The sequence below is a fragment of the Polypterus senegalus genome, chromosome 10 (assembly GCF_016835505.1).
Source record: "Polypterus senegalus isolate Bchr_013 chromosome 10, ASM1683550v1, whole genome shotgun sequence".
Classification (NCBI taxonomy): domain Eukaryota; kingdom Metazoa; phylum Chordata; class Cladistia; order Polypteriformes; family Polypteridae; genus Polypterus; species Polypterus senegalus.
Window position 1 is genome coordinate 15,988,025 of NC_053163.1, and position 26,965 is coordinate 16,014,989.

Consider the following 26,965-nt stretch of genomic DNA (forward strand, 5'->3'; position numbering starts at 1 on the left):
ATATTAAAACAGATTCCAACACAATTATAGTGCTAGTCTACAGACCACCAGGGCCATATTCATTGTTAATGACTGAATTTAGCAACCTTCTATCTGATTTGGCTATAAATTATGATCACGTAGTTCTGATGGGGGATTTTAATGTACACATTGATGTGGAAACTGACACTTTTAGCAAATGTTTTACTTATTTGTTAAATTCAGTAGGATTTTGTCAGATTGTCAAAGGTCCAACTCATAATCATAACCATACATTAGATTTAATTATAACTTACAAAGTTGAAATTCAAAATTTAAATATTACTCCATTAAATGTAGTTATTTCCGATCACTTCTTAATTACATTTGATTTAGTTCTGCCCATGCCAACACACTCACAGATTAAAACAAAGACAGTGCGACATCTAGATTGTAATTCTGCTTCAAAATTTATAGATACCTTGAGTAAGTCGAGTGTAATTGTGGAAAACCATTTAGATCAGTTAACATCAAATGTAAACGTGGAAAACAATTTAGATCAGCTAATATCACATTATAATGTGACCTTGAGAGATGCTCTGGACACAGTGGCTCCCTAAAACAAAAGTGATCAAAGCACATAGAAACTCTCCCTGGTTTAATGAAAACACTCAGCTCTTAAATTAGAGTGTCAAAACTGGAGCTGATGGAGAACAACAAAGCTACATGTCTTTCAAATTGCATGGACAGAGAGTGTTAATAAATATAAAAAAGCCCTCTTTAAAGCTCGCTCAGAATACTATTCTACATTAATAGATAGCAATAATAAAAATCCTCGGGTACTTTTTAGAACAGTGGCTAAATTAACAAATGGGAATTCAGATCAACAGTGCAAAATACCAACAGATATTAGCAGTACAGACTTTATGAACTTCTTCAATGAGAAAATTAAAAATATAAGATCCCAGATCTCAGCATCACAGTACAAACCAAATACTAGCTTAGCAGACCCTGCCACATTGCATTCAGCACTTTAATAATTTTAATCCTGTAACTGAGCAGGAAGTCTTAACTTTAATTACTAAAATGAAGCCCACTACTTGTTCCCTAGATCCAGTGCCAACAAAACTAGTAAAAAGTGCAATGGATGTTCTTGCAGCCTATTCTAAACATTATCAATAGTTCATTATTGCATGGCACAGTACCTGATGCACTAAAAGTGTCAGTCATTAAACCTTTACTTAAAAAGTCAGACCTAGACCCACACATACTAAATAACTATAGGCCTATTTCAAATTTACCATTTCTCTCTAAAATACTAGAGAAAGTAGTCGCCAGTCAGCTTCAGTCACACCTTACACATTACAATTTATTTGAGAAATTCCAGTCTGGTTTTCGCACTGGTCATAGTACAGAAACGGCACTAACACGGGTTGTAAATGACATTCTGATATCCTCTGATGAAGGAAACTCCACTGTAATTATGTTGTTGGACTTAAGTGCAGCATTTGACACCATTGACCATTCTATTTTACTGCACAGGCTAGAAAACGATGTTGGGCTTACAGGCCCGTGCTCGCTTGGTTCAGTTCTTATTTATCAAATCGATTCCAATATGTACAGAAATGTGCTGACAGTACTCCATCATTATACACAGAAGTTCAATATGGTGTCCGCAGGGCTCAGTACTGGGACCTTTACTGTTTTCACTTTACATGCTTCCACTGGGATCTCTCATTAGGAAACATAATGTTAATTTTCACTCGTATGCAGATGACACCCAGTTATACCTTTCATTTAAATCAAATGAAGTTTCTCCGATGTTGTCTTTAATTAGTTGTGTTAGTGAATTAAAGGAATGGATGAATGAGAACTACTTGTCTTTAAATACAGATAAAACAGAGATGTTAATTGTTGGAGGGAATGACGCTGATCACAGCAATATTTTGTCATCATTTAACTCAGTTGGAATCCCAATTAATTTTACTGAATCAGCCCGCAATCTAGGAGTTATCTTTGACTCTAGCATGTCATTCAAAGCAGATATTACAAAGTTGTCGAAAACATGTTTTTCCATCTTAAAAATGTTAGGAAATTAAGGCGCTTTCTAAATAAACAGGATTGTGAGAAATTAATTCATGCATTTATCTCTAGTAGGATTGACTACTGCAATGCGGTGTTCACTGGCTGTTCAAACTGTTCTCTATACAGCCTCCAGTTAATCCAAAATGCTGCTGCAAGAATTATTACAAGAACAAGAAAATATGAACACATAACTCCAGTTCTTAAATCTTACACTGGCTCCCAGTTAAGTTTAGGGCAGATTTCAAAATCCTCCTTTTAACATATAAAGCATTAAATGGCCAAGGTCCGCTTACTTGTCTGAACTTATCATGACTTACAAACCTGAGCACATTAAGATCTCAAGATGCCGGTCTGCTTAGGATTCCAAGGATTAATAAAATAACAGTGGGAGGTCGAGCTTTTAGTTACAGGGCCCCTAAACTGTGGAATGGTCTTCCTGCTTCCATAAGAGATGCCCCTTCGGTCTCAGCCTTTAAATCCCGGCTGAAGACTCACTACTTCAGTTTAGCATATCCTGACTAGAGCTGCTGATTAACTGTACAGACTGCATCTCTGTTGTTAGTCATTAGCACTAAAATATAAGTAACATGATAATTATATTTGAATACTAACCCTCACCTATTCTGTTTCTTTCTCGGTACTCAAATGTGGCATTGGTGCCACGCCCCCCTGCCAAGTTGTTTGCCTGCCTATGGTAAAGTCATCCCTGATGGAGGATCACAGGAATCATGGGAAAGAGGGTCCTTTCATCGGATTGGCAGCACTGTTTCAGCCGTGGAATGGCCAAATGGGGTAGGCAGCTTGACGGACGAGGTCTCCAAGATTCTAAAAATATCCAAATATTATTATGTGATATCATCTACTGTTAAACTGCGTACTTCTAAAATTTTTATTTTTATGCTGTATTGAGGATTTGTTTTGTTCTGTGTATTGTATTGTATTGATCCCCTTTTTTTGACATCCACTACACGCCCAACCTACCTGGAAAGGGGTCTCTCTTTGAACTGCCTTTCCCAGGTTTCTTCCATTTTCCCTACAAGGTTTTTTGGGAGTTTTTCCTTGTCTTCTTAGAGAGTCAAGGCTGAGGGGCTGTCAAGAGGCAGGGCCTGTTAAAACCCATTGTGGCACTTCCTGTGTGATTTTGAGCTATAGAAAAATAAACTGTATTGTATTGTAAACTGTATTTCCATGTACCAGAGAATAGATAAGATCTTCATATGCCTGTGCTACTCACTGCATATATGAGTATAGGGAGGGCTGTTATTTTATTGCATGTAAAACAGTGATTCTCAACCTGTGGGGCGGGCCCCCCTAGGGGGTCGCGAAGATGTGAATAAAAGAAAACAAGAATCAAAAATATGAAAAAAAAATCGGTTGAAACCAAAACAAATTAACTTAAACTACATTCTGATACTAGAACAATAAATATAGAGTTAGATAAACGTCGATAAAAGTTAAGTAGGTATAATAAAATACGCATCTACATGTTGGGGGGGTGCGATTAAAACTGTTATGAAAACTCAGGTAGCAAATACTTAAAGGTTGAGAAACGCTGATGTAAAAAGTTTCTATTTGTTTCTGTAAGGCTATGTTTTTTTATTACAAATTTATATTAATTAGGTACCGCTAACAGAATTCCAAATGTCAATCTCAGCATTTGTTGTAGATGACCAGTATGGTGAAGGCCATCAAAACATTCAATTTCCAAAATCCATTTAACATTGTTACAGAAGGCAAGCAGTTTCCCTACTATTATACGGCTTAAAATAATACCCATCCTAAAAAGGGATGCCAGTCTGCTGCAGGGCACATTCGCTCACACTCACTCAATCCACTCACGGGACGGAAGGACAATCCCAACCGCTTTTATATAGTAAGAAAGAAGAAGAAGATATCACACAGTCTGGAGTAGAAAATCATCTTTTACCTGGAAAAACAAAACTACAAATCCCATCGTGCATTGCAAAATGGACGGGGCGTGTGTGAAACTCCGCGCCTGTGTAGCACTCACAGGACGGAAGGACAATCCCGACCGCTTTTATATAGTAAGATGAGACTGATTTTCTAGTAGTGCCAGATACCTCTTCAAAATTGTACAATTTCTCAAACATTAAACTTTAAATAAGAAACAAGTTTGAACCCTGATGCTTAATTAAAATCCAGGTCTGTGGCATCACACTACTGGAGTGTTTCTGACTGAGCTTAAGAAGAATTCCTGTAGCCGGGGAAGCCAACATCCATGTTATGCTCTCAAGTGGCTCGCATACAGTTAGACAGTGGCAGGTTCTTACATTGTTGTCCCTCAAGTGGTCAGCCGACCCAGTGACTCTGTCCTGAGCTATCCCAAACACTCCTGAAGCCAGGATAATGATTTCAGGTTCCACAAGGTTTCTGTTCATTGCAAGGTTTGTGCCTGGGTCTTTAACATTTCATCACAAATATCTCATGCAATGTCAAAAACCCAGGTTCAATCCATGGTAATGGTAGAAATCTTAAGTAACCTGAGACCATTAGACTGGTGCCAGGAGTGAACCAAGTAGTCCATGATAGGGTCATTGGGACAGCTGACTGCAAAGAGGGTCAGCAGTGTAATGAGTGTGTAAGATTCCCCAAATTAGTTGTCTGTACAACAGGAATGCTATCTTCCTGGGATATAGGTGTTCTTTAGCTCAAACAATTCAGTCCCTGTGGTGGAACGTCATAGACCCAGGTTCAGCACCAGACAGAAGCGGAAAATCTCAAGGAACAAAAGGTTTGTTACTTCAGTAGAAATGTTGATTTTATAACCTATTCAAACTATCAAATATAAAATACCTAAAACTGAATCTTTTGAAATTCCAAATATATCTACACACTCCTTGATATACAAGTGCATAGAGTTTTGTTTTTCAAAGTTTTCTCTTTAACGCAGTAATTCTATTCGTAAACAAAAAATTTAATTCCCATCCAGTCTCTGTTTTTCAGTACTTCCGGCTCAGCACAGAGACACTGCTCACATTCCCTCTATCCTGGCACTTTACACATGCGTATAAACTTTCCTAAGTGTTTTTCAACAACTTTCACATCAGAGTCATCCCATTTTTTCTTCTTGACATTTTTACGAGAGTTATTACATTTTCTCTTGGTTTTTTCCAAACCTAAGAGATAAAAATGCTCTTGATCAGTAGAATGACATTTATTTTAACATTGGCGTAGAGTTGGATTTATGACATTACCTTGCGAAACATTAGTAATGCTTGCGTCCTGTTCTTGCTGTGGAGGATTGTCTTCTCTAACTAAAAACAAAATTGACTGAAATTAATATATTTTGTATCGATCACTGTGGGGCATGTCAGCAATTTACAAACGCACAAGTCAAGCTCTGTCTGCAGCATTAACAAAACTGTCATTGTGTGAAGGAAAGAGTTCTTACCTTCTTTTTCCTTGACAGCTTCCAGTTCATCCTCACTTCCTGAAGAGTCAGTATGTACTTGAATTTGTTCTTTAAAAAAATTAAAATAAACAATAAAATCAACTATATACACTCACCTAAAGGATTATTAGGAACACCATACTAATACGGTGTTTGACCCCCTTTTGCCTTCAGAACTGCCTTAATTCTACGTGGCATTGATTCAACAAGGGGCTGAAAGCATTCTTTAGAAATGTTGGCCCATATTGATAGGATAGCATCTTGCAGTTGATGGAGATTTGTGGGATGCACATCCAGGGCACGAAGCTCCCGTTCCACCACATCCCAAAGATGCTCTCTTGGGTTGAGATCTGGTGACTGTGGGGGCCATTTTAGTACAGTGAACTCATTGTCATGTTCAAGAAACCAATTTGAAATGATTCGAGCTTTGTGACATGGTGCATTATCCTGCTGGAAGTAGCCATCAGAGGATGGGTACATGGTGGTCATGAAAGGATGGACATGGTCAGAAACAATGCTCAGGTAGCCCGTGGCATATAAACGATGCCCAATTGGCACTAAGGGGCCTAAAGTGTGCCAAGAAAACATCCCCCATACCATTACACCACCACCATCAGCCTGCACAGTGGTAACAAGGCATGATGGATCCATGTTCTCATTCTGTTTACGCCAAATTCTGACTCTACCATTTGAATGTCTCAACAGAAATCGAGACTCATCAGACCAGGCAACATTTTTCCAGTCTTCAAAGTGGTACCCAGTGGGGTCTTCTGCTGTTGTAGCCCATCCGCCTCAAGGTTGTGCGTGTTGTGGCTTCACAAATGCTTTGCTGCAAACCTCGGTTGTAACGAGTGGTTATTTCAGTCAAAGTTGCTCTTCTATCAGCTTGAATCAGTCGGCCCATTCTCCTCTGACCTCTAGCATCAACAAGGTATTTTCGCCCACAGGACTGCCGCATACTGGATGTTTTTCCCTTTTCACACCATTCTTTGTAAACCCTAGAAATGGTTGTGCATGAAATTCCCAGTAACTGAGCAGATTTTGAAATAGTCAGACCGGCCCGTCTGGCACCAACAACCATGCCACGCTCAAAATTGCTTAAATCACCTTTCTTTCCCATTCTGCCATTCAGTTTGGAGTTCAGGAGATTGTCTTGACCAGGACCACACCCCTAAATGCATTGAAGCAACTGCCATGTGATTGGTTGATTAGATAATTGCATTAATGAGAAATTGAACAGGTGTTCCTAATAATCCTTTAGGTGAGTGTATATATACACATATATATATATATATATATATATATATATATATATATATATATATATATATATATACACATATACATATACATACACATACAGTATATACATATATATATATACTGTATATATATACCCACTTCGAGATACAGTACAGTAAAATTCAGTGGTAAATTCTCACTGAAGGCATCAAAACTATGAATGAACACATGTGGAGTTATGTACTTAACAAAAAAAGGTGAAATAACTGAAAACATGTTTTATATTCTAGTTTCTTCAAAATAGCCACCCTTTGCTCTGATTACTGCTTTGCACACTCTTGGCATTCTCTCGATGAGCTTCAACAGGTAGTCACCTGAAATGGTTTTCACTTCACAGGTGTGCCTTATCAGGGTTATTTAGTGGAATTTCTTGCTTTATCAATGGGGTTGTGACCAGCAGTTGTGTTGTGCAGAAGTCAGGTTAGTTGGACGATCATTTATTTTTCGACAGGACAATGACCCCAAACACACCTCCAGGCTGTGTAAGGGCTATTTGACCAAGAAGGACAGTGATGGAGTGCTGCGGCAGATGACCTGGCCTCCACAGTCACCGGACCTGATCCCAATCAAGATGCTTTGGGGTGAGCTGGACCGCAGAGTGAAGGCAAAGGGGCCAACAAGTGCTAAACACCTCTGGAAACTCCTTCAAGACTGTTGGAAAATCATTTCAGGTGACTACCTGTTGAAGCTCATCGAGAGAATGCCAAGAGTGTGCAAAGCAGTAATCAGAGCAAAGGGTGGCTATTTTGAAGAAACTAGAATATAAAACATGTTTTCAGTTATTTCAGCTTTTTTTGTTAAGTACATAACTCCACATGTGTTCAGTCATAGTTTTGATGCCTTCAGTGAGAATCTACAAATGTAAATGGTCATGAAAATAAAGAAAACACATTGAATGAGGAGGTGTGTCCAAACTTTTGGCCTGTACTGTACACTTGGAATAATTTTATCATAGGAAACTGTTATTAAGACCTGATTATGGACTTGCCCTTTATTTATTTTTTGTTGTTTCCTGTCATCTACCTGCTTATTCTTGGAGATTCTGTGGCCCTACATGACAACAAAGAAAGAAAGAAAGAAAGAAAGAAAGAGGGAAAAATGACTTCTTGCCATTAGCTTAGCAAACATTCAAAGTTCAGAGTGATAATTCCACTATTTCCATGTTTGTGTACGTCTTTTATAGAAATGGTACAAAGCCAGTTTATTATAAAGACAAGAAAACTGATCTGCTAGTTTGTTTCTTACAGTCTTTATTTCTCATCGTTCTCTAGCTATTAGTTCACAAACTAATTCTTCCTTGTTGCTCATACGACTCTGTTTTGTGTTTTCATCGTGCTCACTCAGTAGAGTGTAATTTTATTTTCGATCAGTTTAACTTTCAGACTCTTCTGACTTATATAATGGAGAAACAGAACATGGCCTCTATACTTGTATATTCTGTCACAGAGCGCAGGATTCTGTAAATACATGAAGCCAAGCTACTAGAGCTGTACAGAAAACAGGAATTGATGGTCTTTTGGGGACTGAATGTCTTGTTCATTTTAAATATGTACAGTATTTTTAGCAGAATTATTACAATTTTATAATCAAAAATAATTAGAAAAGATGTTGTCTATTGACTATATGTGACTATTTAAATAAAGGTGTTAATTGATAGCTAAGCTTCTCAGAAATGTAGAACTCCCAGTGAGTATTACATCTGATCTTCATGAAGTGTAAGGCTCAGGTAAAAGATCAAGATGTCTTTCTGGGTGCTCCAGGCATAACAAAAAGTGATGAAATGGCTGTCTAAGTAAGGGAGGTGTAGGTGTGGAGTAGCAGCTTATCTATCCTTTAGTATTAGTGGTAAGAAAGGCAAGAAAAGTTTCCTGTTTTATTTTATACATTAGGTTTTTGTTGTTTTCCTCAGTTTTCCATGGTTAACTGCTTAGTATTAATCATAGGGTACTGTTCTTCTTAACAGTCTATTTTGAAGTTTTATTATTTTAAAAATATGAGAAACAATGCCGGTAAAAAAGTAGAAGTGAGTGTTGAGGCATCAGGTTTAAAATAGCAGTAACATATACTGACCTGTACAGCCCATATGTCCACCTGAACCTGCCAGTCAGTGGCCTACAAACGTTTCTAACAATAATATTGCAGCCTTGTTAAAGATAAAATATTTGTGGCATCAATGAAATCTTAAAATATTTACTCAAACCTATTTTCATCGTTGCACAAACATAATAGGCAATACAAGATCTACTTACTACAGCTTTTTAAAGAGGATGAGGTAAAAGAAGTTTCTTTACTTTACAATAAAAAGGGCTGTGAAGAAGTTGTTTCCTGAATTAAAGGAAATAATGAAGCTCTAGAAAATGAAACAGTGAAAAATTGCAGTTACTGGAGCGTCTGGCGTGGGCAAATCTGCCTTAATCAATGCCATGAAGGGTGTGATGATGACCCGGGTGCAGCTGAAGAGGGCTCTACAGAGCAAACTATGGAGGTCACAGCTTATCAACACCCACAACTGCCATCTGTCTGTTTCTATGACCTCCCAGGTGTTCGCACTACAGAATTTTCAAGTACAACATATGTTCACAAACTTTAACTTGACAAATACAATGTTTTCATTATTGTTTTGGGAGTGAGGTTCAATGAAGGTGATGTTTTTGTTCATAGAAAAATAAATGAAATGGGAAAGAAGATTTACTTCCTACGCAGCAGAATAGACATTAAAATGGATAATCTAGAAAAACTGAACCGAAAACAAGACAGGGAGAAAGAATTCGACAAAATCAGACAGTAATGCATCAAAAAGCTAGAGGAGAACAAGTTCCCTTCACAAGAGGTTTTTCTTGTGTCCAGTTACCGTAGGAGTGATTTTGATTTTCCCAGGTTTTGTAAAGTGGTGGAATCCGATCTGAGTGAGAACAAGAGGCATGTATTTAAACTCTCCCTTCCCAATTTCAGCACTGATGTCATTGAAATGAAAAAGGCCAGTCTACATGGAAAAATCTGGCAGCTGCTGTGGCTTTTTTTGCTGGAGGTGCATCTCCTATTCCTTGAGTGTCCTTAGCTTGTGATATCGCCATTTTAGTAAAAACATTTCTTGAAATATGGAAAAACTTTGGCCTGGATGATGACTCCCTTGGAAGCCTTGCATTGAAAGTTGGGAAACTTGTTGAAGTCCTCAAAGCAGAAGTCAAGAATGATTTTATCTCCGGTATCACTAGCACATAACAAGCTGAGGAACTCTATAATTCAGCAGGGTCTGAGACAGTGCTTCATTAAAAGAGAAACCTTGTGACAGGTGGGCCCTGAGGTCATTTTTTAGGCTCTGATTAAAACGTTCAACTCCTCCATTAGCCTGAGGGTGATTAAAGGATGTTTTGCTGTGGCATATACCTCGGTTTTGGACAAAATCAGTGAACATGGCAGATGTGAACTGTGGACCATTATGTGTTATAATGCATTTTGGTAAACCCAGTGAGCCAACAGTATGTCCAGGAAACCAATGAGGGACTCTACTGTGACTGAGCCAATGGGAATGACCTCTGGCCACTTTGCATGGAGGTCGTATGCTACTGCCAAGAAGCGCTGGTGATGTGGCACACATTTTACTTCGCCACAGATATCTACTTGAATATGTTGCCAAGGTTGAAAAGGCCATGCCAAGGGTTGGAGAAGAGGAATTGGTGGTGGCCCAGTCTTACCACTTATTAAACATGGTGCACTGTTCCTCAAAGTCTCAGTCAATGTCAGGCCACCAGACTAGGTCCTTGCAGCGATACTTTAGTTTTAAAATTCCGAGGTGGCCCCGATGAGCCATGGCTAGAACCCGACCCTTGAAGCTGCTGGGTACAACTGTGCGATGTCCATGAGTTAGACAAGTCTCATTCCAACATGAAAGTTCATCTTTAAATCAGATGCAAGACTGGAGGTCAGAGGGCACTTCCAATGGCCAGCCAATTAGTAACATACTGTCGTAGAACTGTGAAAACTGGATCAAGGTAGATTCTTTTGTAAGTTCCTGAAGTGATACTAAATCTTGGTATGGACAGTGCAGCATGTGAATCAGATCCTCCTCATGATCAATTTAGATATTGATAGGGGAATGAAAAACAGAACAGGACAACAAATCAGCCACTACATTGTCCCATCCTAGGGTAAACTGTAACATAAAACTGTACCTCTGGAGACGCTCACCCCAGTAGTGCATGCGCAGCAGCCTGTGACTTGAACTCCCCTACTGAGTATTTCTGTTCAGCAGGGCTCAATGCACGGGAGGCAAAAGCCACAGGCTTCTCCACTCCATCTTGTATCTGTGAAAGAACTGCACCTGATGCTGAAGCAGATGCATCACAAGTTACAGTAGTTGGACTGTCCACATTAAAATGTGCCAAGACTGGTGAAGTAGGAAGCAACTCTGTAATTTTGTAAAAGGCTTCTGCACAGTCCACAGACCAACTCCAGGCTGCCTCCTTTTTTAAAGCAGCTGCTGAACAGGCATAGTGAGTGCAGAGTATTGTGGCGTGAATCTCATGTAGTACCCCATCATCCCCAGATATTAGGCCAACTGTGAAGCTGAAGTAGGTGCTGAAACACGCCGAATGGCCTCCACATTTGACTGAAGGGGTGATAAACCCTGAGTCGACAAGCACAACCCAATAAAGTCAACTTCATGTGCAGCAAACAGGCACTTATCTACATTTAAGGTAAGGTTTTGGTGACTAAGAGCTGAAAAGGTTGCTTGCAGATGCTCATCATGGACAGCATTATCTGAGCCATGGACTACAATGTCATTCAAGTAAACAACGACCCCTGGAATTCCTGCCAGGATAGTGGACATCATTTTTTGGAAACAACTGGGAGCAGAGCACAGACCAAATGGCATCCTGGTATAATGAAAAATTCCAGCGATGGTGGTAAATGCAGTCAAATCCCTGCTGTTCTCATGCTGAGGAACTTGAAGATAACCTTGACTAAGGTAGAGCTCTGAAAAAACGTTTGAGCCATGGAAGTGAGTGGTGAGCTCTTCAATGGTTGGCAAGGGGTAACGATAAGGGATGATAGCCTGATTTACTGCTCTTAGATCCAGACATAACCGCAGCTCTCCTGACTTTTATTCTTCTATAACCAAATTTGATATCCATGGGGAGGTGTGGATTGGCTCTTTAATGCCATCTGTCAAGAGGCGTTGTAGTTCTGGTGTGACAGCTTCCCACAGGGCTGGGGCACACACCGAAGAGGTTAAAAAACAAGGGAGACACTTGTATTAAGCAGGGGCTTGTGCGTAAATGTGCTTAGATGTCCTAAGCTAGTGAACAGGGTAGGCCATTTCTGATGCCACAGTGATGTCACATTTAGACTAATTAATACTTCACTGTCCAGAAGTGTGAACCCTAGACTGGTGAACACGTCAAAGCCCAAAATATTGCAGCCTTGTCTTGTAATATGTAAAGGAAAGTGTTTTTGCCATATGTTACAGTGCAGCGCACAAAACCCATTCATCCATCCACTATTCAACCCGCTATATCCTAACTACAGGGTCACGGGGGTCTGCTGGAGCCAATCCCAGCCAACACAGGGCACAATGCGCGCACAAAACCCATCACATCAATGGAACTGCCACATCCGTAGAGGGAAATATTAGGTGGCTGCAGTGGTACGTGCAATAAGAATGTTGTATAGGTGGCCATGTTTAGAAGTGACACTTTAGCTCCTGTGTCTAGTAGAAGAAGGATGCAAATATCATCTAGGAGCGAAACACAAGTAGAGAGGAAAAGATTGTCTGGATAATGCTGTTATTGCTGTGTACAGTTACCATTTCCAGGGTCTGGTGCTGACCTGCGCCATATTGCAAAATGGTTGGGTTTTCGACACTGCCTACATATTTGTCCACATGCAGGGCAGTCCATGGCACGAGACACATGTCTAGTAGAACCACAGTTGCCACAGCGCTGGCGAGACTGAACTATATGAGGCCTCATCTGCTGTAGTGATGCTTGAGACTGACAGTGAGATCCACAGTTACACTCTGTGCCCTGTGGCTCATTCATTGTCTGAACAGCAGTTAAGGGATTCGCTGGAGGCATCTGTGTTTCAGATATTTTATGTGCACACTCAGAAGCAGATTCTATTTGGCAAGCAATAGTCAAATCTTTAGAGAATGTCAAGTCATCATCTTCCCAAAAAAGCCTTTCACACACCAGTGGAAGACTAACTTTTTCAATCAGTTGGTCTCTAATCATTTCACCACGAAGGAGGCCAAAATTACAAGACTTGGCTAAACTCTTTAAATCAGCCAAGTACTGCGAAATAGACTCACCAGCACATTATATTTGATGATTGAACTGTAGCCGTTTCGAAAAGGCATTCTGTTTTTTTGTAAAGTGCTCATCTAGAAGCCCAATAGCGGCTTTGTATGTGGCAGCGTCACCAAGAGTCTGAAGAACTGTAGTTAATAGATCACATGTGATGAAGACCATGGAGCGGCTGCTGCTTCACCACCTGAGGCCACAGGTCCACCACACCCTCGACCCTCTGCAGTTCGCATACCAGGAGAAGGTGGGAGCGGAGGATGCCATCATCTATATACTACACAGATCCTTCTCCCACCTGAACAGTGGCAGTGGTGCTGTAAGAATTATGTTTCTGGACTTCTCTAGCACCTTCAACACCATCCAACCTCTGCTCCTTAGGGACAAGCTGACTGAGATGGGAGTAGATTCACACCTGGTGGTATGGATCGTGGACTATCTTACAGACAGACCTCAGTATGTGCATCTTGGGAACTGCAGGTCTGACACTGTGGTCAGCAACACAGGAGCGCCGCTGGGGACTGGACTTTCTCTGGTCCTGTTCAGCCAACGTACATTGGACTTCCAATACAACTCGGAGTCCTGCCATGTGCAAAAGTTCGCTGACGACACTGCTATTGTGGGCTGCATCAGGAGTGGGCAGGAGAAGGAGTACAGGAAGCTAATCAAGGACTTTTTTAAATGGTGCGACTCAAACTACCTACAACTGAACACCAGCAAAACCAAGGAGCTGGTGGTGGATTTTAGGAGGCCCAGGCCCCTCATGGTCCCCGTGATCATCAGAGGTGACTGTGTGCAGAGGGTACAGACCAATAAATACCTGGCATTGAAGCTGGATGACAAATTGGACTGGTCTGCCAATACTGATGCTCTATGTAAGAGAGGACAGAGCCGACTATACTTCCTTAGAAGGTTGACGTCCTTCAACATCTGCAATAAGATGCTGCAGATGTTCTACCAGATGGTTGTGATGAGCGCCCTCTTCTACGTGGTGGTGTGCTGAGGAGGCAGCATAAAGAAGGACGTCTCACGCCTGAACAAACTTGTTAAGAAGTCAGGCTCTATTGTAGGAATAAAGTTGGACAGTTTAAAATCTATGATGGGCACTAAGCAAACTCCCATCAATCATGAAGAATCCACTGCATCCACTGAACAGGATCATCTCCAGACAGAGGAGTAGCTTCAGTGACAGGCTTTTGTCACTGTCTTGCTCCACTGACAGACTGAGGAGATCGTTCCTCCCCCACACTATGCGAGACTTCAATTCCACCCAGGGGAGTAAATGCTAACGTTATTCAAAGTTATTGTCTGTTTTTACATGCATTTTTATTACTCTTTAATTTAATATTGTTTTTTTTTTTGTATCAGTATATTGCTGCTGGATTATTTGAATTTCCCCTTGGGTTTAATAAAGTATCTATCTATCTATCTATCTATCTATCTATCTATCTATCTATCTATCTATCTATCTATCTATCTATCTATCTATCTATCTATCTATCTATCTTCTGAGCTGAGGCAATGCAGGAGAATAGCTCTCTTTCTGGCACTGGTAACTGCGTCCACACCCATGCCAAGCAGGTACGTTTGAAACGAAGACTTCCATCTGTCCCACGGGTTGGGTGGTTCACCCGGCTGAGGCAAGAAAGACTCAGGAGGTGGCAGCGAAACAAACAGAACATTTTCAGCCATCCTTGTGCACCAATTTAGTGTTCTTTAGGCTGAAGTAGAGACACACTCAGAGTAACGTTTCGAAAGCTGTTTATTTTCTAACCCTGTTCAACCAGCTCTCCATACAGCGTTTTAGAAAACCGCACCCTTCCCTCAAGATTTCATACATCCCAAAAGACGCAGACCATAGTAATCAATACCTGAACATAAAATAATTGACTAAAGCATTATTGAACAATCATATACAACAGTTATGGCTGGCAGTTTGTATTGTGGTAGAAATCAAACAAGTTAAATAAAGACAAGTTTGATAAAAAAAAAAACCTTTTTGAGTCAGTAATTGTATATCAAATCGAATTTCCCCATAAGAAATAATGGTAACTCAGATGACTCGTTCCACAACCCAAAACTATTCATATTAAAATGTTTATTAAAAAATATAAAGTAAAAATACATAAAACAAATCAACCTGCACTTTACCTATGAAAAGAATGATGGCTGGTGTGAGGAAGACGAGAGAGAGGAGGATTATTGTGTAGGTCGGTTTTCACTCTAACTACCGGAATCAATGTTGGCTCACTGGAATCTTCTTCTTTTTTGCGACTTTAACAAGGAGCCTCTCCAATGACAATTGCTTTTGGCTGAAGAATCACTACACTTGGAAACAAATTTTTTAAAAACTTCTTTACGCACTGTAAGGTTTCTAAACTGTTTTTGGTTTCCCCCAATGGGACGACACGCGGAAGAGAGTCCCGAAGCAACTGCAGGCTCCCAGCGCTGTAGCAGTTTGCCGTAAAAGTGAATCCAAAAAGATCGCAGGTATGCTATAGGGGCCTACCGTCGATGGGTGATGCAAGGAATATTATAAATGCAGGGCACAGTATTACTTGGCCACTAACCTGGCCCTGACCCTGCCTGACTGCTGTGTCTGTGTATAGGAGAGCGGCAGATCCCGTTACAATAAATAACCGTGCTGTTCATGTTTCAAGCTGAATAAAAGCTGGTTTTGCTGAAGTACTGAGACTCAGCTTCGTGCTTTGGGGTGCGAGACAGGGACTCACACATTACATCACACACAATGCTATAGTAAACTGTGTACCCTCTTACGGATGTTGACTATACGAGTGAGGCACACCAACTGAGACCAAGAATGGGAGAGGATTACTTACAATCCCACAGCGAGAGAGAGAAGAATCATCGGCTCAGATGGGATCACGTGACGCTCAGCGGACAAAGCATATATACATACTACTTATATTGCTTGCCTAAGATCCATTTTAGAAAACAAGACAGAACCATAAAACTTTGCCGTGAGTTCTTCTGAAGTGGGATGTGGATATTGGTGAAGAATTATTGCTTTATTTACTGTACAAAGATCTACGCAGATGCCCAAGCCACCAGACTTCTTAGCTGCTACTATTTTGGAGACCCATGGGGAGGCTTTGACTGGTTCAATGATGCCAGCTGCTAGTAGCTGCCGCAGATCAGTGGACACCCCATCTCGGAAGGCCAGCGGGATATGTCGGAGTGGCTGTACAAATGGCGTGACAGTGGGGTTGAGTAAACACTTGTGAGTGTAGGCAGTAAGGCAACCCAAACCTGTAAAGAGTCCCGGCCATTTTTGTTGTTGTTGTCTTTTATCTAAGACAGAAAATCCCAGGGCAAGAAACAGATCTAACCTCATCAGATTCACCCCTTTTTTGCTTGTAACACGAAAGCGAATATTAGGCGGAACATCTCTGCCATACTGAACAGTGAGTTAGACTGAACCCATCACTGAGATCCGTGAGTTCCCATAACTATTGGAAGTAGTTGTAGGTGGAGACAAGGCCATAGAACTGAAAAACTGTTCATATGTGTGTATATTTAAGAGAGACGTAGTAGCACCAGGCCTCAAAAAGAGGGGAATGTTCACACCATTTAAACTGACTGTGCATGACTTGAAAGCTGCAGGTCCTGAAATCAAATTATGAATTATAGTTGCAGTCTGTCCGTGCGCACTGATTGGAGAAGAACGACATACCTTAGCAAAGTGATTCCGTTTACCAGAGCCGCGACGGTGGCTTTGAGCTCTGGTCGTGTGTGATGGTGATCCACACTTTTCCACAGTGCTGCTGAAGTTGTTCTGAATGCCAGCGCTGCACAAACTGCACTGTCTGTTCTCCGTCTGTTGCGCTGACTTCGGATGCTGCGGAATCGTCTGTCTAAAGTGCTGAGCGTAACTCTCTGATGCGGAGACAGAAGCAAAGCGTTTCGAAAGCTCCGACGCACAAGCAGCGGAGGATTCAACAGTGAATGCCACTGCGACTGGATTTAGTAATGTCAAATCATTTGTTTCAAGCAAAAGCCTTTCGCGAACTTTATCATCGCTAGTGCATTCAGTTAGCAGGTCGCAGATCATCTCCTCTTGTAATGTCCGAACTTTTATGAGCTAGCTAGTCCTCTTAAGTCTGCGACATACTGATGCACAGTCTCCCCACGAAGCTGACAGCGCTGTCTGAAAAAGCACTTTGTGGGGCAGAGAACTGGGCATTCAAAAGTGTAACTGCAGCATCGTATGAGTCAGCCGGTCCAAAAAAGTTCCAAGCACTCGCTGCCCTTCCGCTACCAAGCAATGAACGAGTAGCGACGTTTTGCGTGCGGCCGAAATATCCGTAATGCCCAAGGCAGTGCCATAGACTTCGAAGGACAGTGACCAGCGAGTCCACAGAATAGGAGGCTCAAAAGGGTAAAATAGGAAGGGAGACGGTGGTTAAAGAGCCATTCTCGTCGCCAAATTTAATGTCTAAGAGAGAGGCTGACAGCTGGAAAATGCAACATCCAAAAAGTCCTTGTTTTCTTTCTTTTTTTTTCTTCTTTTTTTTTATATTTCTCAGACCAAAGCAATCAAGCTTCTCACAGAAAGCAGACCTACAGCATATGGCTGCGTAATCAAACCCTGTAATTCAGTTATACAACAGTGCACATATACTGTATACAACAGCATCATTTACTCTTTACTAAACACTGAACAGGGAGCATCCATCACAGAAGTCTATTACAGAATGATCAAAGACACAAAGGGTAGAAGTTAATTTTACAAAGTACTGAATTTATACACAGAGTCAGTCAATGCATATGTTTACTCTGGTTGGTCTAGACCCAAATGACTTGTTAAAAATCAATCTATTCTGCGATCCTTTGGATTTAGCCATCACCCTTGAAATTTCTGTGTACGTAACAACTGTTTTTTTTTTTTTTTTACATCTGCTGATCTCTTAGTCATTTCCTGGTAAAATTTATGGATTACATCAACCTTCCTCTGTTACCAAAACTAATTTTTATATATTTCAATGTACACTGCAAACCAAAATGCTTAACTATTGTTACCTCTAAATTATTCTCTCACAGTATAAATGTGTGTGGACTCCAGTACCTTCGTCTCTGAAATTTACTGCAAGATAGAAAAAGTATAACTCAGCAAATCAACAGAAAATATTTTGAACAAGAAAATTATACTCTTAAAATTGATATATCTTTATTATTTTTGGAATCAAATTAATGTTCTCTATTTGTAATTGACACTGCAGTTACAAATTTAGAAATAAAAGTATATTACGCTCACTAAAATTCTCCTTGCAAATCAATTAAGAAAGACCCTAAATTACAGGCAGTTGATGTATATCACATTGTTAAATGTCTGTTTCATGTACAGAATTAAAGCTTTCAGCTCATGATGTGAACTTGGAATTACTTCTCTGTGGCCTTTATAATCACCCTCACTGCCGACTTTCCAAATTCATCAAGTGAATTTCTCAGGATGGTGTAGATAGTTAGAAAAGACACAGGCACCCCAACAAGTGATCCAACAATTGGGATTAATTGAACTGCTTCTGCAGCAATCATAACAGCACCAGCAACTGAAGTGGCGATCAGTCTCATAACTGATGCTGTGCTAATGTCAGAGATAAAAGGATTCTTGACTTCTGCTTTGAGGACTTCCACAGATTTCCCAACTTTCAATGCAAGTCTCTCAAGTGATTCATCATCCAGGCCAAAGCTTTTCCGTATTTCAAGAAATGTTTTTACTAAAATGGCGATATCCCATTCTAAGGACGTTCCAGGAATAGGAGATGCACCTGCTACAAACGAAGCCGCAGCAGCTGCCAGAATTTTTTGGTGTAGACTGGCCTTTTTCATTTCAATGACATCAGTGCTGAAATTGGGAAGGGAGAGGTTAAATACATGCCTCTTGTTCTCACTCAGATCGGATTCCACCACCTTACAAAATCTGGAAAAATCAAAATCATTCATACGGTAACTGGACACCAGGAAGACCTCTTGTGAAGGGAACTTGATCTCCTCCAGCTTTTTGACGCAGTACTGTCTGATTTTGTTGAGTTCTTTCTCCCTGTCTTGTTGTCGGTTCTTTTTTCCTAGATTATCCATTTCAATGTCTATTCTGCTGCGTAGGAAGTAAATCTTCTTTCCCATTTCATTTATTTTTCTGGCAAAAAAACATCATTTTTCATGACCCTCACTCCTAAAACAATAATGAAAACATCGTATTTCAGAAGTTCAAGTTTTTCGACATATGTTGTACTTGAAAATTCTGTAGTGCCAACACCTGGGAGGTCATAAAAACAGACAGTTGGCAGTTGTGGGTGTTGATAAGCTGTGACCTCCATAGTTTGCTCTGTAGAGCCCTCTTCAGCTGCACCAGGGTCACCATCACTCACACCCATCATGGCATTGATTAAGGCAGATTTGCCCATGCCCGATGCTCCAGTAACTGCAATTTTCAGTGTTTCATTTTCTAGAGCTTCATTATTTTCTTTAATTCTGGAAACAACTGCTTCAAAGCCCTTTTTATTGTAAAGTGAAGAAAGTTCTTTTACCTCATCCTCGTAAAAAGCCGTAGTAAGTAGATTTTGTATTGCCCATAATGTTTCTGCAATTATAAAAATAGGTTTGAGTAAATATTTTAAGATTTCATTGATACCACAAATATTTTATCTTCAACAAAGCTGTAATATTATTGTTAGAAAAGTTTGCTGGCCACTGAGTGGCAGGTTCAGGTGGACATATGGACTGTACAGGTCAGTATATGTTACTGCTATGTAAAACCTGATGCCTCAACACTCACTTCTACTTTTTGGCCGACACTGTTTCTAATATTTTTAAATAATTAAACTTCAAAATAGACTTTTGTTAGGAATGACAATACCCTACGATTAATACTAACCAGGTAACCATGGAAAACTGAGGAAAACAACAAAAACCTAATGTATAAAATAAAACAGGAAACATTCCTTGACTTTCTTACTACTAATACTAAAGGATAGATGAGCTGCTACTCCACACCTACACCTCCCTTACTCACACAGCCATTTTATCACTTTTTGTTATGCCTGGAGCACCCAGAAAGACATCTTGATCTTTTACCTGAGCCTTACACTTCATGAAGATCAGATGTAATACTCACTGGGAGTTCTACAATTCTGAGAAGCTTAGCTATCAATTAACACCTTTATTTAAATAGTCACATATAGTCAATAGACAAGATCTTTTCTGATCATTTTTGATTATAGAATTGTGACAATTCTGCTAAAAATACTGTACATATTTAAAAAGAACAAGACATTCAGTCCCCAAAAGACCATCAATTCCTGTTTTCCGTACAGCTCTAGTAGCGTACTTCATGTATTTACAGAATCCTGCGCTCTGTGAAAGAATATACAAGTATAGAGGCCATGTTCTGTTTCTCCATTTTATAAGTCACAAGAGTCTGAAAGTTAAACTGATCGGAAATAAAATTACACTCTACTGAGTGAGCACGATGAAAACACAAAACAGAGTCGTATGAGCAACAAGGAAGAATTAGTTTGTGAACCAATAGCTAGAGAACGATGAGAAATAAAGACTGTAAGAAACAAACTAGCAGATCAGTTTTCACGTCTTTATAATAAACTGGCTTTGTACCATTTCTGAAAAAAAGATGTACATAAACATGGAAATAGTGGAATTATCACTCTGAACTTTGAAAGCTTACTAAGCTAATGGCAATAAGTCATTTTGACCTTTTTCTTTCTTTCTTTCTTTCTTTCTTTCTTTCTTTCTTTCTTTCTTTCTTCTGTGAGCAATCCTTCACCAACCAAAGTGTTGTCATGCAGGGCCAGGGAATGCCCAAGAATAAGCAGGCAGAAGAAAGGAAACAACAAAAAATAAATAAAAGGCAAGTCCATAATCAGGTTTACGTACATACAAATGCTTTGAAAAATCACATTAGATAGACAGATGAAAGGCACTATATAACAGAATCATGATAGATAGATAGATAGATAGATAGATAGATAGATAGATAGATAGATAGATAGATAGATAGATAGATAGATAGTCGCTTATAACAGATAGATAGTGGATAGGACTGGCGAGCTTTGTTGGGCTGAATGGCCTGTTCTCGTCTAGATTGTTCTAATATTCTAATCACCCTGAACTCCCACTTCTTTTAACTTGATGCCCAACCTCTATTGTGGCACCTTATCAAATGCTTTCTAAAAGTCTAGATAAATAATATCATAAGCTCCACTTTGATTGTATCCTTTTGTTGCCTCCTCATAGAATTCCAACATGTTAGTAAAACACGACCTCCCTCTTCTGACTCCATGCTGACTGTTCCTAATAACTCCTGTCCTTGCCATGTGTTGCTCAATCTTTTCCTTAATAATTCCTTCCATTAATTTTCCTGTGATGCTTGTTAAGCTTACTGGCCTATAGTTGCTTGGATCTGCCCTGTCACCCTTTTTATATAATGGGATGATATTTGCCATTTTCCAGTCCTTTGGAATCTCTCCAGTGCACAGTGTCTTCCTAAAAATGTGTCAAGGGTTGATATATGTACTTACTAGCCTCCTTAAGAACACAAGGATAAATATTATCTGGGCCTGGTGATTTGTTTGATTTCATCTTATTTAATCTGAGCAGCACTTCTTCCTCTACAATTTCCAAATCCCTCAGTACCTCCTTAGTAGTCGTGTTTACCTCTGGCAGGTTATCCACTTGCTCCCTTGTGAAGACCTCAGAAAAATGTAAGTTTAGGGCATCCGCTATTTCATTGTCTGTATCTTTTAATTCCTCTTTACTATTCCTGATAAACTTGACCTCCTCCTTGACTGTTCTTTTACTACTAAAATACTGAAAGAATCTCTTGGGGTCTTCTTTCGCCTTATCTGCTCTATTCCTCTCCAACTGTCTTTTAGCCTCTCTGATATCCTTCTTAATGGTTGCCCTCATGTTCTCATACGCTCTACGGTTCTCTTTGCAGTCATTAGTCTTATATGCCTTATACAGCAGTTTTTTCCTTTGCAATTTCTTTTTTAAATCTTTATTAATCCATTGTGGAGATTTTTTTAGTTTCCTATTAATTCCAAATTTAGGTCTGTATCTGTCCTGCATTACATGTAAAACATTTTTAAACCTGTTCCACTGTCTCCACATTTAAAAGCTTATCCCAGTCTATCCTACTTAGACTTTGTCGCATCTGCTCAAAATTAGCCCTACCAAAGTTCAACTTAACAATTTTAGTCTTTGCATCTTTACTCTTACAAAATACTTAGAACTGTATTACATTATGGTCACTTGACCCTAGTGGTTCAATCACCTCTACACCCTCAATTCTATCCTGATGTTTTTAGATGGGTGCAGAATTGGCTCAGACACAGGAAGCAGATGGTGATGGTGCGAGGAACCTCATCAGAACTGGCCGATGTTAAGAGTGGTGTTCCACAGGGGTCAGTGCTAGGGCCGTTGCTATTTTTAATATATACAAATGATTTAGATAGGAATATAAGTAACAAGCTGGTTAAGTTTGCAGATGATACCAAGATAGGTGGATTAGCAGATAATTTGGAATCCGTTATATCATTACAGAAGGACTTGGATAGCATACAGGCTTGGGCAGATTTGTGGCAGATGAAATTTAATGTCAGTAAATGTAAAGTATTACACAAAAGGAAGTAAAAATATTAGGTTTGAATACACAATGGGCGGTCGGAAAATCGAGAGTACACCTTATGAGAAGGATTTAGGAGTCATGGTGGACTCAAAGCTATCAACTTCCCAACAGTGTTTAGAAGCCATTAAGAAGGCTAACAGAATGTCAGTTTATATAACACGTTGTGTGGAGTACAAGTCACAGGAGGTTCTGCTCAGCCTTTATAACACACTGGTGAGGCCTCATCTGGAGTACTGTGTGCAGTTTTGGTCTCCAGGCTACAAAAAGGACATAACAGCACTAGAGAAGGTCCAGAGAAGAGCGACTAGGCTGATTCCAGGTCTACAGGGGTTGAATTATGAGGAAAGATTAAAAGAGCTGAGCCTTTACAGTTTAAGCAAAAGAAGATTAAGAGGTGACCTGATTAAAGTGTTTAAAATTATGAAGGGAATTAGTACACTGGATCGAGACGTGTATTTTAAAATGAGCTCATCAAGAACACAGGGACACAGTTGGAAACTTGTTAAGGGTAAATTTTGCACAAACATTAGGAAGTTTTTCTTTACACAAAGAACGATAGACACTTGAAATAAGTTACCAAGTAGTGTGGTAGACAGTAAGACGTTAGAGAGTTTCAAAACTCGACTTGATGTTTTCTTGGAGGAAACAAGTGGATAGGACTGGCGAGCTTTGTTGGGCTGAATGGCCTGTTCTCGTCTAGATTGTTCTAATGTTCTAATACTTTCCGGATGAACTGTATATATCTATATCTATATCTATATATATATATATATATATTATGGGGTGCCAAACAGGCAATTACAATGATTTTCGGAATATATAAAGTCATTCTTGAATATATAAAGTCAGCGTCAGAATATATAACCTCATTTCTGAATATATAGATTTAAAGTCAGATTATATTGATATTGATTGAAACGACTCAGGCACATTTTTAGTAAACTCAATGAGTTCCTAATACAACATAATGAAATAAGTTAAAAACATCTTCAGAAAAAAAAAAAAAAAATATATATATATATATATATATATATATATATATATATATATATATATATATATATATATATATTTTTTTTGTACGGTTGCATTTTTGGACGAACCTCACAAGCCCCATCGACTCTGAGTGGCTTTTCTCGAAGTTTACCTTTCACTAGTACGAATGAAATGACAAGCACGGACATTTTATATATTCGGGAATGATTTTATATATTCCGACGCTGACTTTATATAATCAGGTTTTGGTGTTATATACTCAGAGCAATGACTTTATATTTTCCTGAAAATCATTACATTTGCCTGTTTGGCACCCCATAATATATATATAAACATATATATATATAGACAAGGGGGTACCCATAATTAACCGGAATTGAAAAGAAATATGTTTTAATAATTTGTATTAACTGAAACTTTATTCTCCTTCAAAGTACTTTCTGTGTGAGTGAATGCTCTTGGTCCAACGGTTTTTTGAAAACATTTTTGGAATTTCTGAAGAGGAATGTTATCCATTGCCTGCAGCAATTTTTCTTTGACTTCCTCCTCAGTACAAAAACGCTTTCCTTTGAATTGATTTTTTTACATGAAAAACTCGAACGGAGCAAATATTAACTGACATTTCCCCTTGTTTGAGATAACGTGAAAATCACTCATAGACGTGTGTTTTACTTAAAGCTCCCGTTTATAAAATGCAGTTTCAAGCATCACTACTGTTTCAGCAGCTGTTTTCACTAACAGGAAACAAAATGTATTGCCGACTCGCTGTTCTTTAAGACTTCTCATCACAAAAACAGCGAGTCTGCTTTCAATTCCGGTTATTTTATTTTATTTTTTTTTATTTATTTATTCATCGCTGATGTGACAAAGATTAAAGCATTTCTGCTGCTGGAATTAAGTAAACTCGTGTCGTTGTGCCATATACAGTAACTAATAACTGGAAGTCAGGGGGCTGCTTCTCGGGGATGGTGGTATTTAGCAGCCCGATCATGAATTTGGCACACGTTCCCCATGAAGGAATTATTTACGAACCAAAGACGTGTTTCTAAAACTGTAACAACTTTTCACTTTAAATGATTATTTCCAAATGTATTAGATAATAATAACAGCCAGCTGAGAAGAATGTGGAAAGAGGTGATTAATTTACGGATTTTCAAAAATTAAGCTCAAAATATGAAAGGATGTACAAAGAATCAAAAACGGGTTCGTCTCTCTTATCCTTTCCTGAGCTCAGAATCCTTCACCATGTTGCAGAACAAGTCCGATAAAGTTCCGAGTCAAAAACAAACGTGATTGTATCAAAAATCAGCTGATGACAGTAAATGGATGTGCTTGTCTCATTGAAATGATAAGATAGTTTGATATTGAGTGAACAATAATGTGTATTTTCATCCTGAATTCCAGCCCGAATATTGTGAATACCAGATTATCTCCACGAAATGGCGTGTGCAGACGAGATCAAAAAATAAATATCTGAAATTTCTGCATGTACAATGATACAGTACAAAAACCTAAAGATTAAACAAGCGCTAAACAGTTTACAATGTTAAGAACTGAATCCTTCTAGCATTTACCTGATTGACCGATGAACTGATGTTCTTCTGATAAAGGATTATTGTTTCTGTTTGTCTTTTAGAAGCGGTGGCATTTGACCATCTTCTCTTTTGACTTACAGAAGTTTGGAAAGTTCATTTTATACTCGGGCCCTCCGCCCATTAAAATCCGGTCTGCTTCCTGTTTATTTATTGTAGATAAAACTATTTAGAAACTGGTACATTTCGGTTTCGATTCCTCTAGCATTGCCTCCAACCGCTTACTGTATCCGGGCAAACTAGAATACAATACAAAATGAAGAGGAGGAGAAGCGATATTTAATACTTTAAGCTTATGTTTAGGAGTTCGACTTCTAATCCTGTGCACCAAACTGCATCACATTGCATTAGGCGAATTAGAGTTAAACACTGGAATTACAGCAGAAATCAGTCTCAGGGAAACCAGTTTTATAAGAATAAAGAATATTTATTCATAAGTGACTTTTTTGCTCAGTATATTGCTGATACAATTCTCTTCTATTTATTTTTTTTTCAGCTGATTCAGTTTGGAGGTGCAGCCGATCTTGATAGCATCAGACAAAATGCAAGTGCCAAGCCTGGACAGGATGCCATGAACATTAATGACATTAATCCCGTTCAGAGTAGAAGGGAACTGGAATCTTAAAATAGCTGCACCATGTGGGAGACTCTTACCCATACACTCGTAAGGACAACTTAGAGTCACCAACTGAAATAACCTCATGTCAAGATGAGAGTGGAAAGCCACGTTGAAATGGTCAGAACATGTAAACTACACAAAGGTGAAGACTAGGGGAGAATTTTGAAACTAGGATGGTGACTTCATGAAGGAAAAGTGCTAGCAATTATCCCATACTTACACCCTGCACTGGACAGGCACTCTCCATTTCCTTCCTTGTGTCCAGTGTTCCTGGTATATGTGATCTGACCGGCTGTGAATTGAAACAACCAAGTTTGAGAATGCTTTGTTATGCTATAAATAACTCATATTTTTACATATCCATTATGTTATATTTACATCTAGAAAAAAAGATATAGTAAACATTAAAGAAATATCTATGGTAAGAAACCATTTCCATTTGTATATCAGAGTACGAGTATGGTGGCCAGACGTCTGTCCTTTTAACTAATAAGAGAGCAAAATCTGACAGGAATATTTTTTGGGTTGTTGAAAAGAGATAACATATCCTGGAAACTAGAAGGCATTTGGGCTCAGTAGGGAACTTAAGGAACAGTGCCTAATTTTGTGAATGTTCTCTCAATTTTTTCTTTTTATTATTCTGCTACATACTGGTTATGATTCCTGTTCAAAGAACTGGTTTACAGAAGCTTATTCCTGCACTTCAAAAAAATTATTTCTTTATTTCACAAAAGAATTGCATTATTTCGCAATAATAATTGCGTTACATCGCAAAAGAATCACGTTTTCTCACAATAATAATTTCGTTATATCACAAACTTATTGCATTATTTCGCAATACTGATTGCGTTATTTTGTAAAAGAAGGCATTGCAGGAGGATTGCAGTATCTGCATATTGTCTACTAGCAGCGACTAGTCGCTCATCCATCTTCTGAGGACAAAGCGCAGCAGGTTCACGACGCAGGCATCTGCAAGGCAGAGGTAATCTACAACTCGAAACATCAATTAAACCATAATCATATATTTCATCTATA

At 39.2% G+C, this 26,965-nt stretch overlaps 1 protein-coding gene across 1 annotated transcript; it reads right to left on the bottom strand.

Annotated features, from left to right (window-relative positions):
- Window positions 1-18,222: 18,222 nt before the first annotated feature.
- LOC120536803 (interferon-inducible GTPase 5-like) lies at window positions 18,223-25,445 on the bottom strand. Its single transcript, XM_039765297.1, has 2 exons — window positions 25,294-25,445; window positions 18,223-19,660 (listed from the first exon to the last, which is right to left on the bottom strand). The coding sequence occupies exon 2, from the start codon at window positions 19,201-19,203 to the stop codon at window positions 18,460-18,462; it is 744 nt and encodes a 247-aa protein (XP_039621231.1). The 5' UTR covers window positions 19,204-19,660; window positions 25,294-25,445; the 3' UTR covers window positions 18,223-18,459.
- Between the last annotated feature and the right edge of the window lie 1,520 nt (window positions 25,446-26,965).

What these genes read in the sequence shown, in the direction of transcription:
- LOC120536803 (XM_039765297.1), bottom strand. Translation starts at nt 19,203, where the DNA reads ATGGGAAAGAAGATTTACTTCCTACGCAGCAGAATAGACATTGAAATG.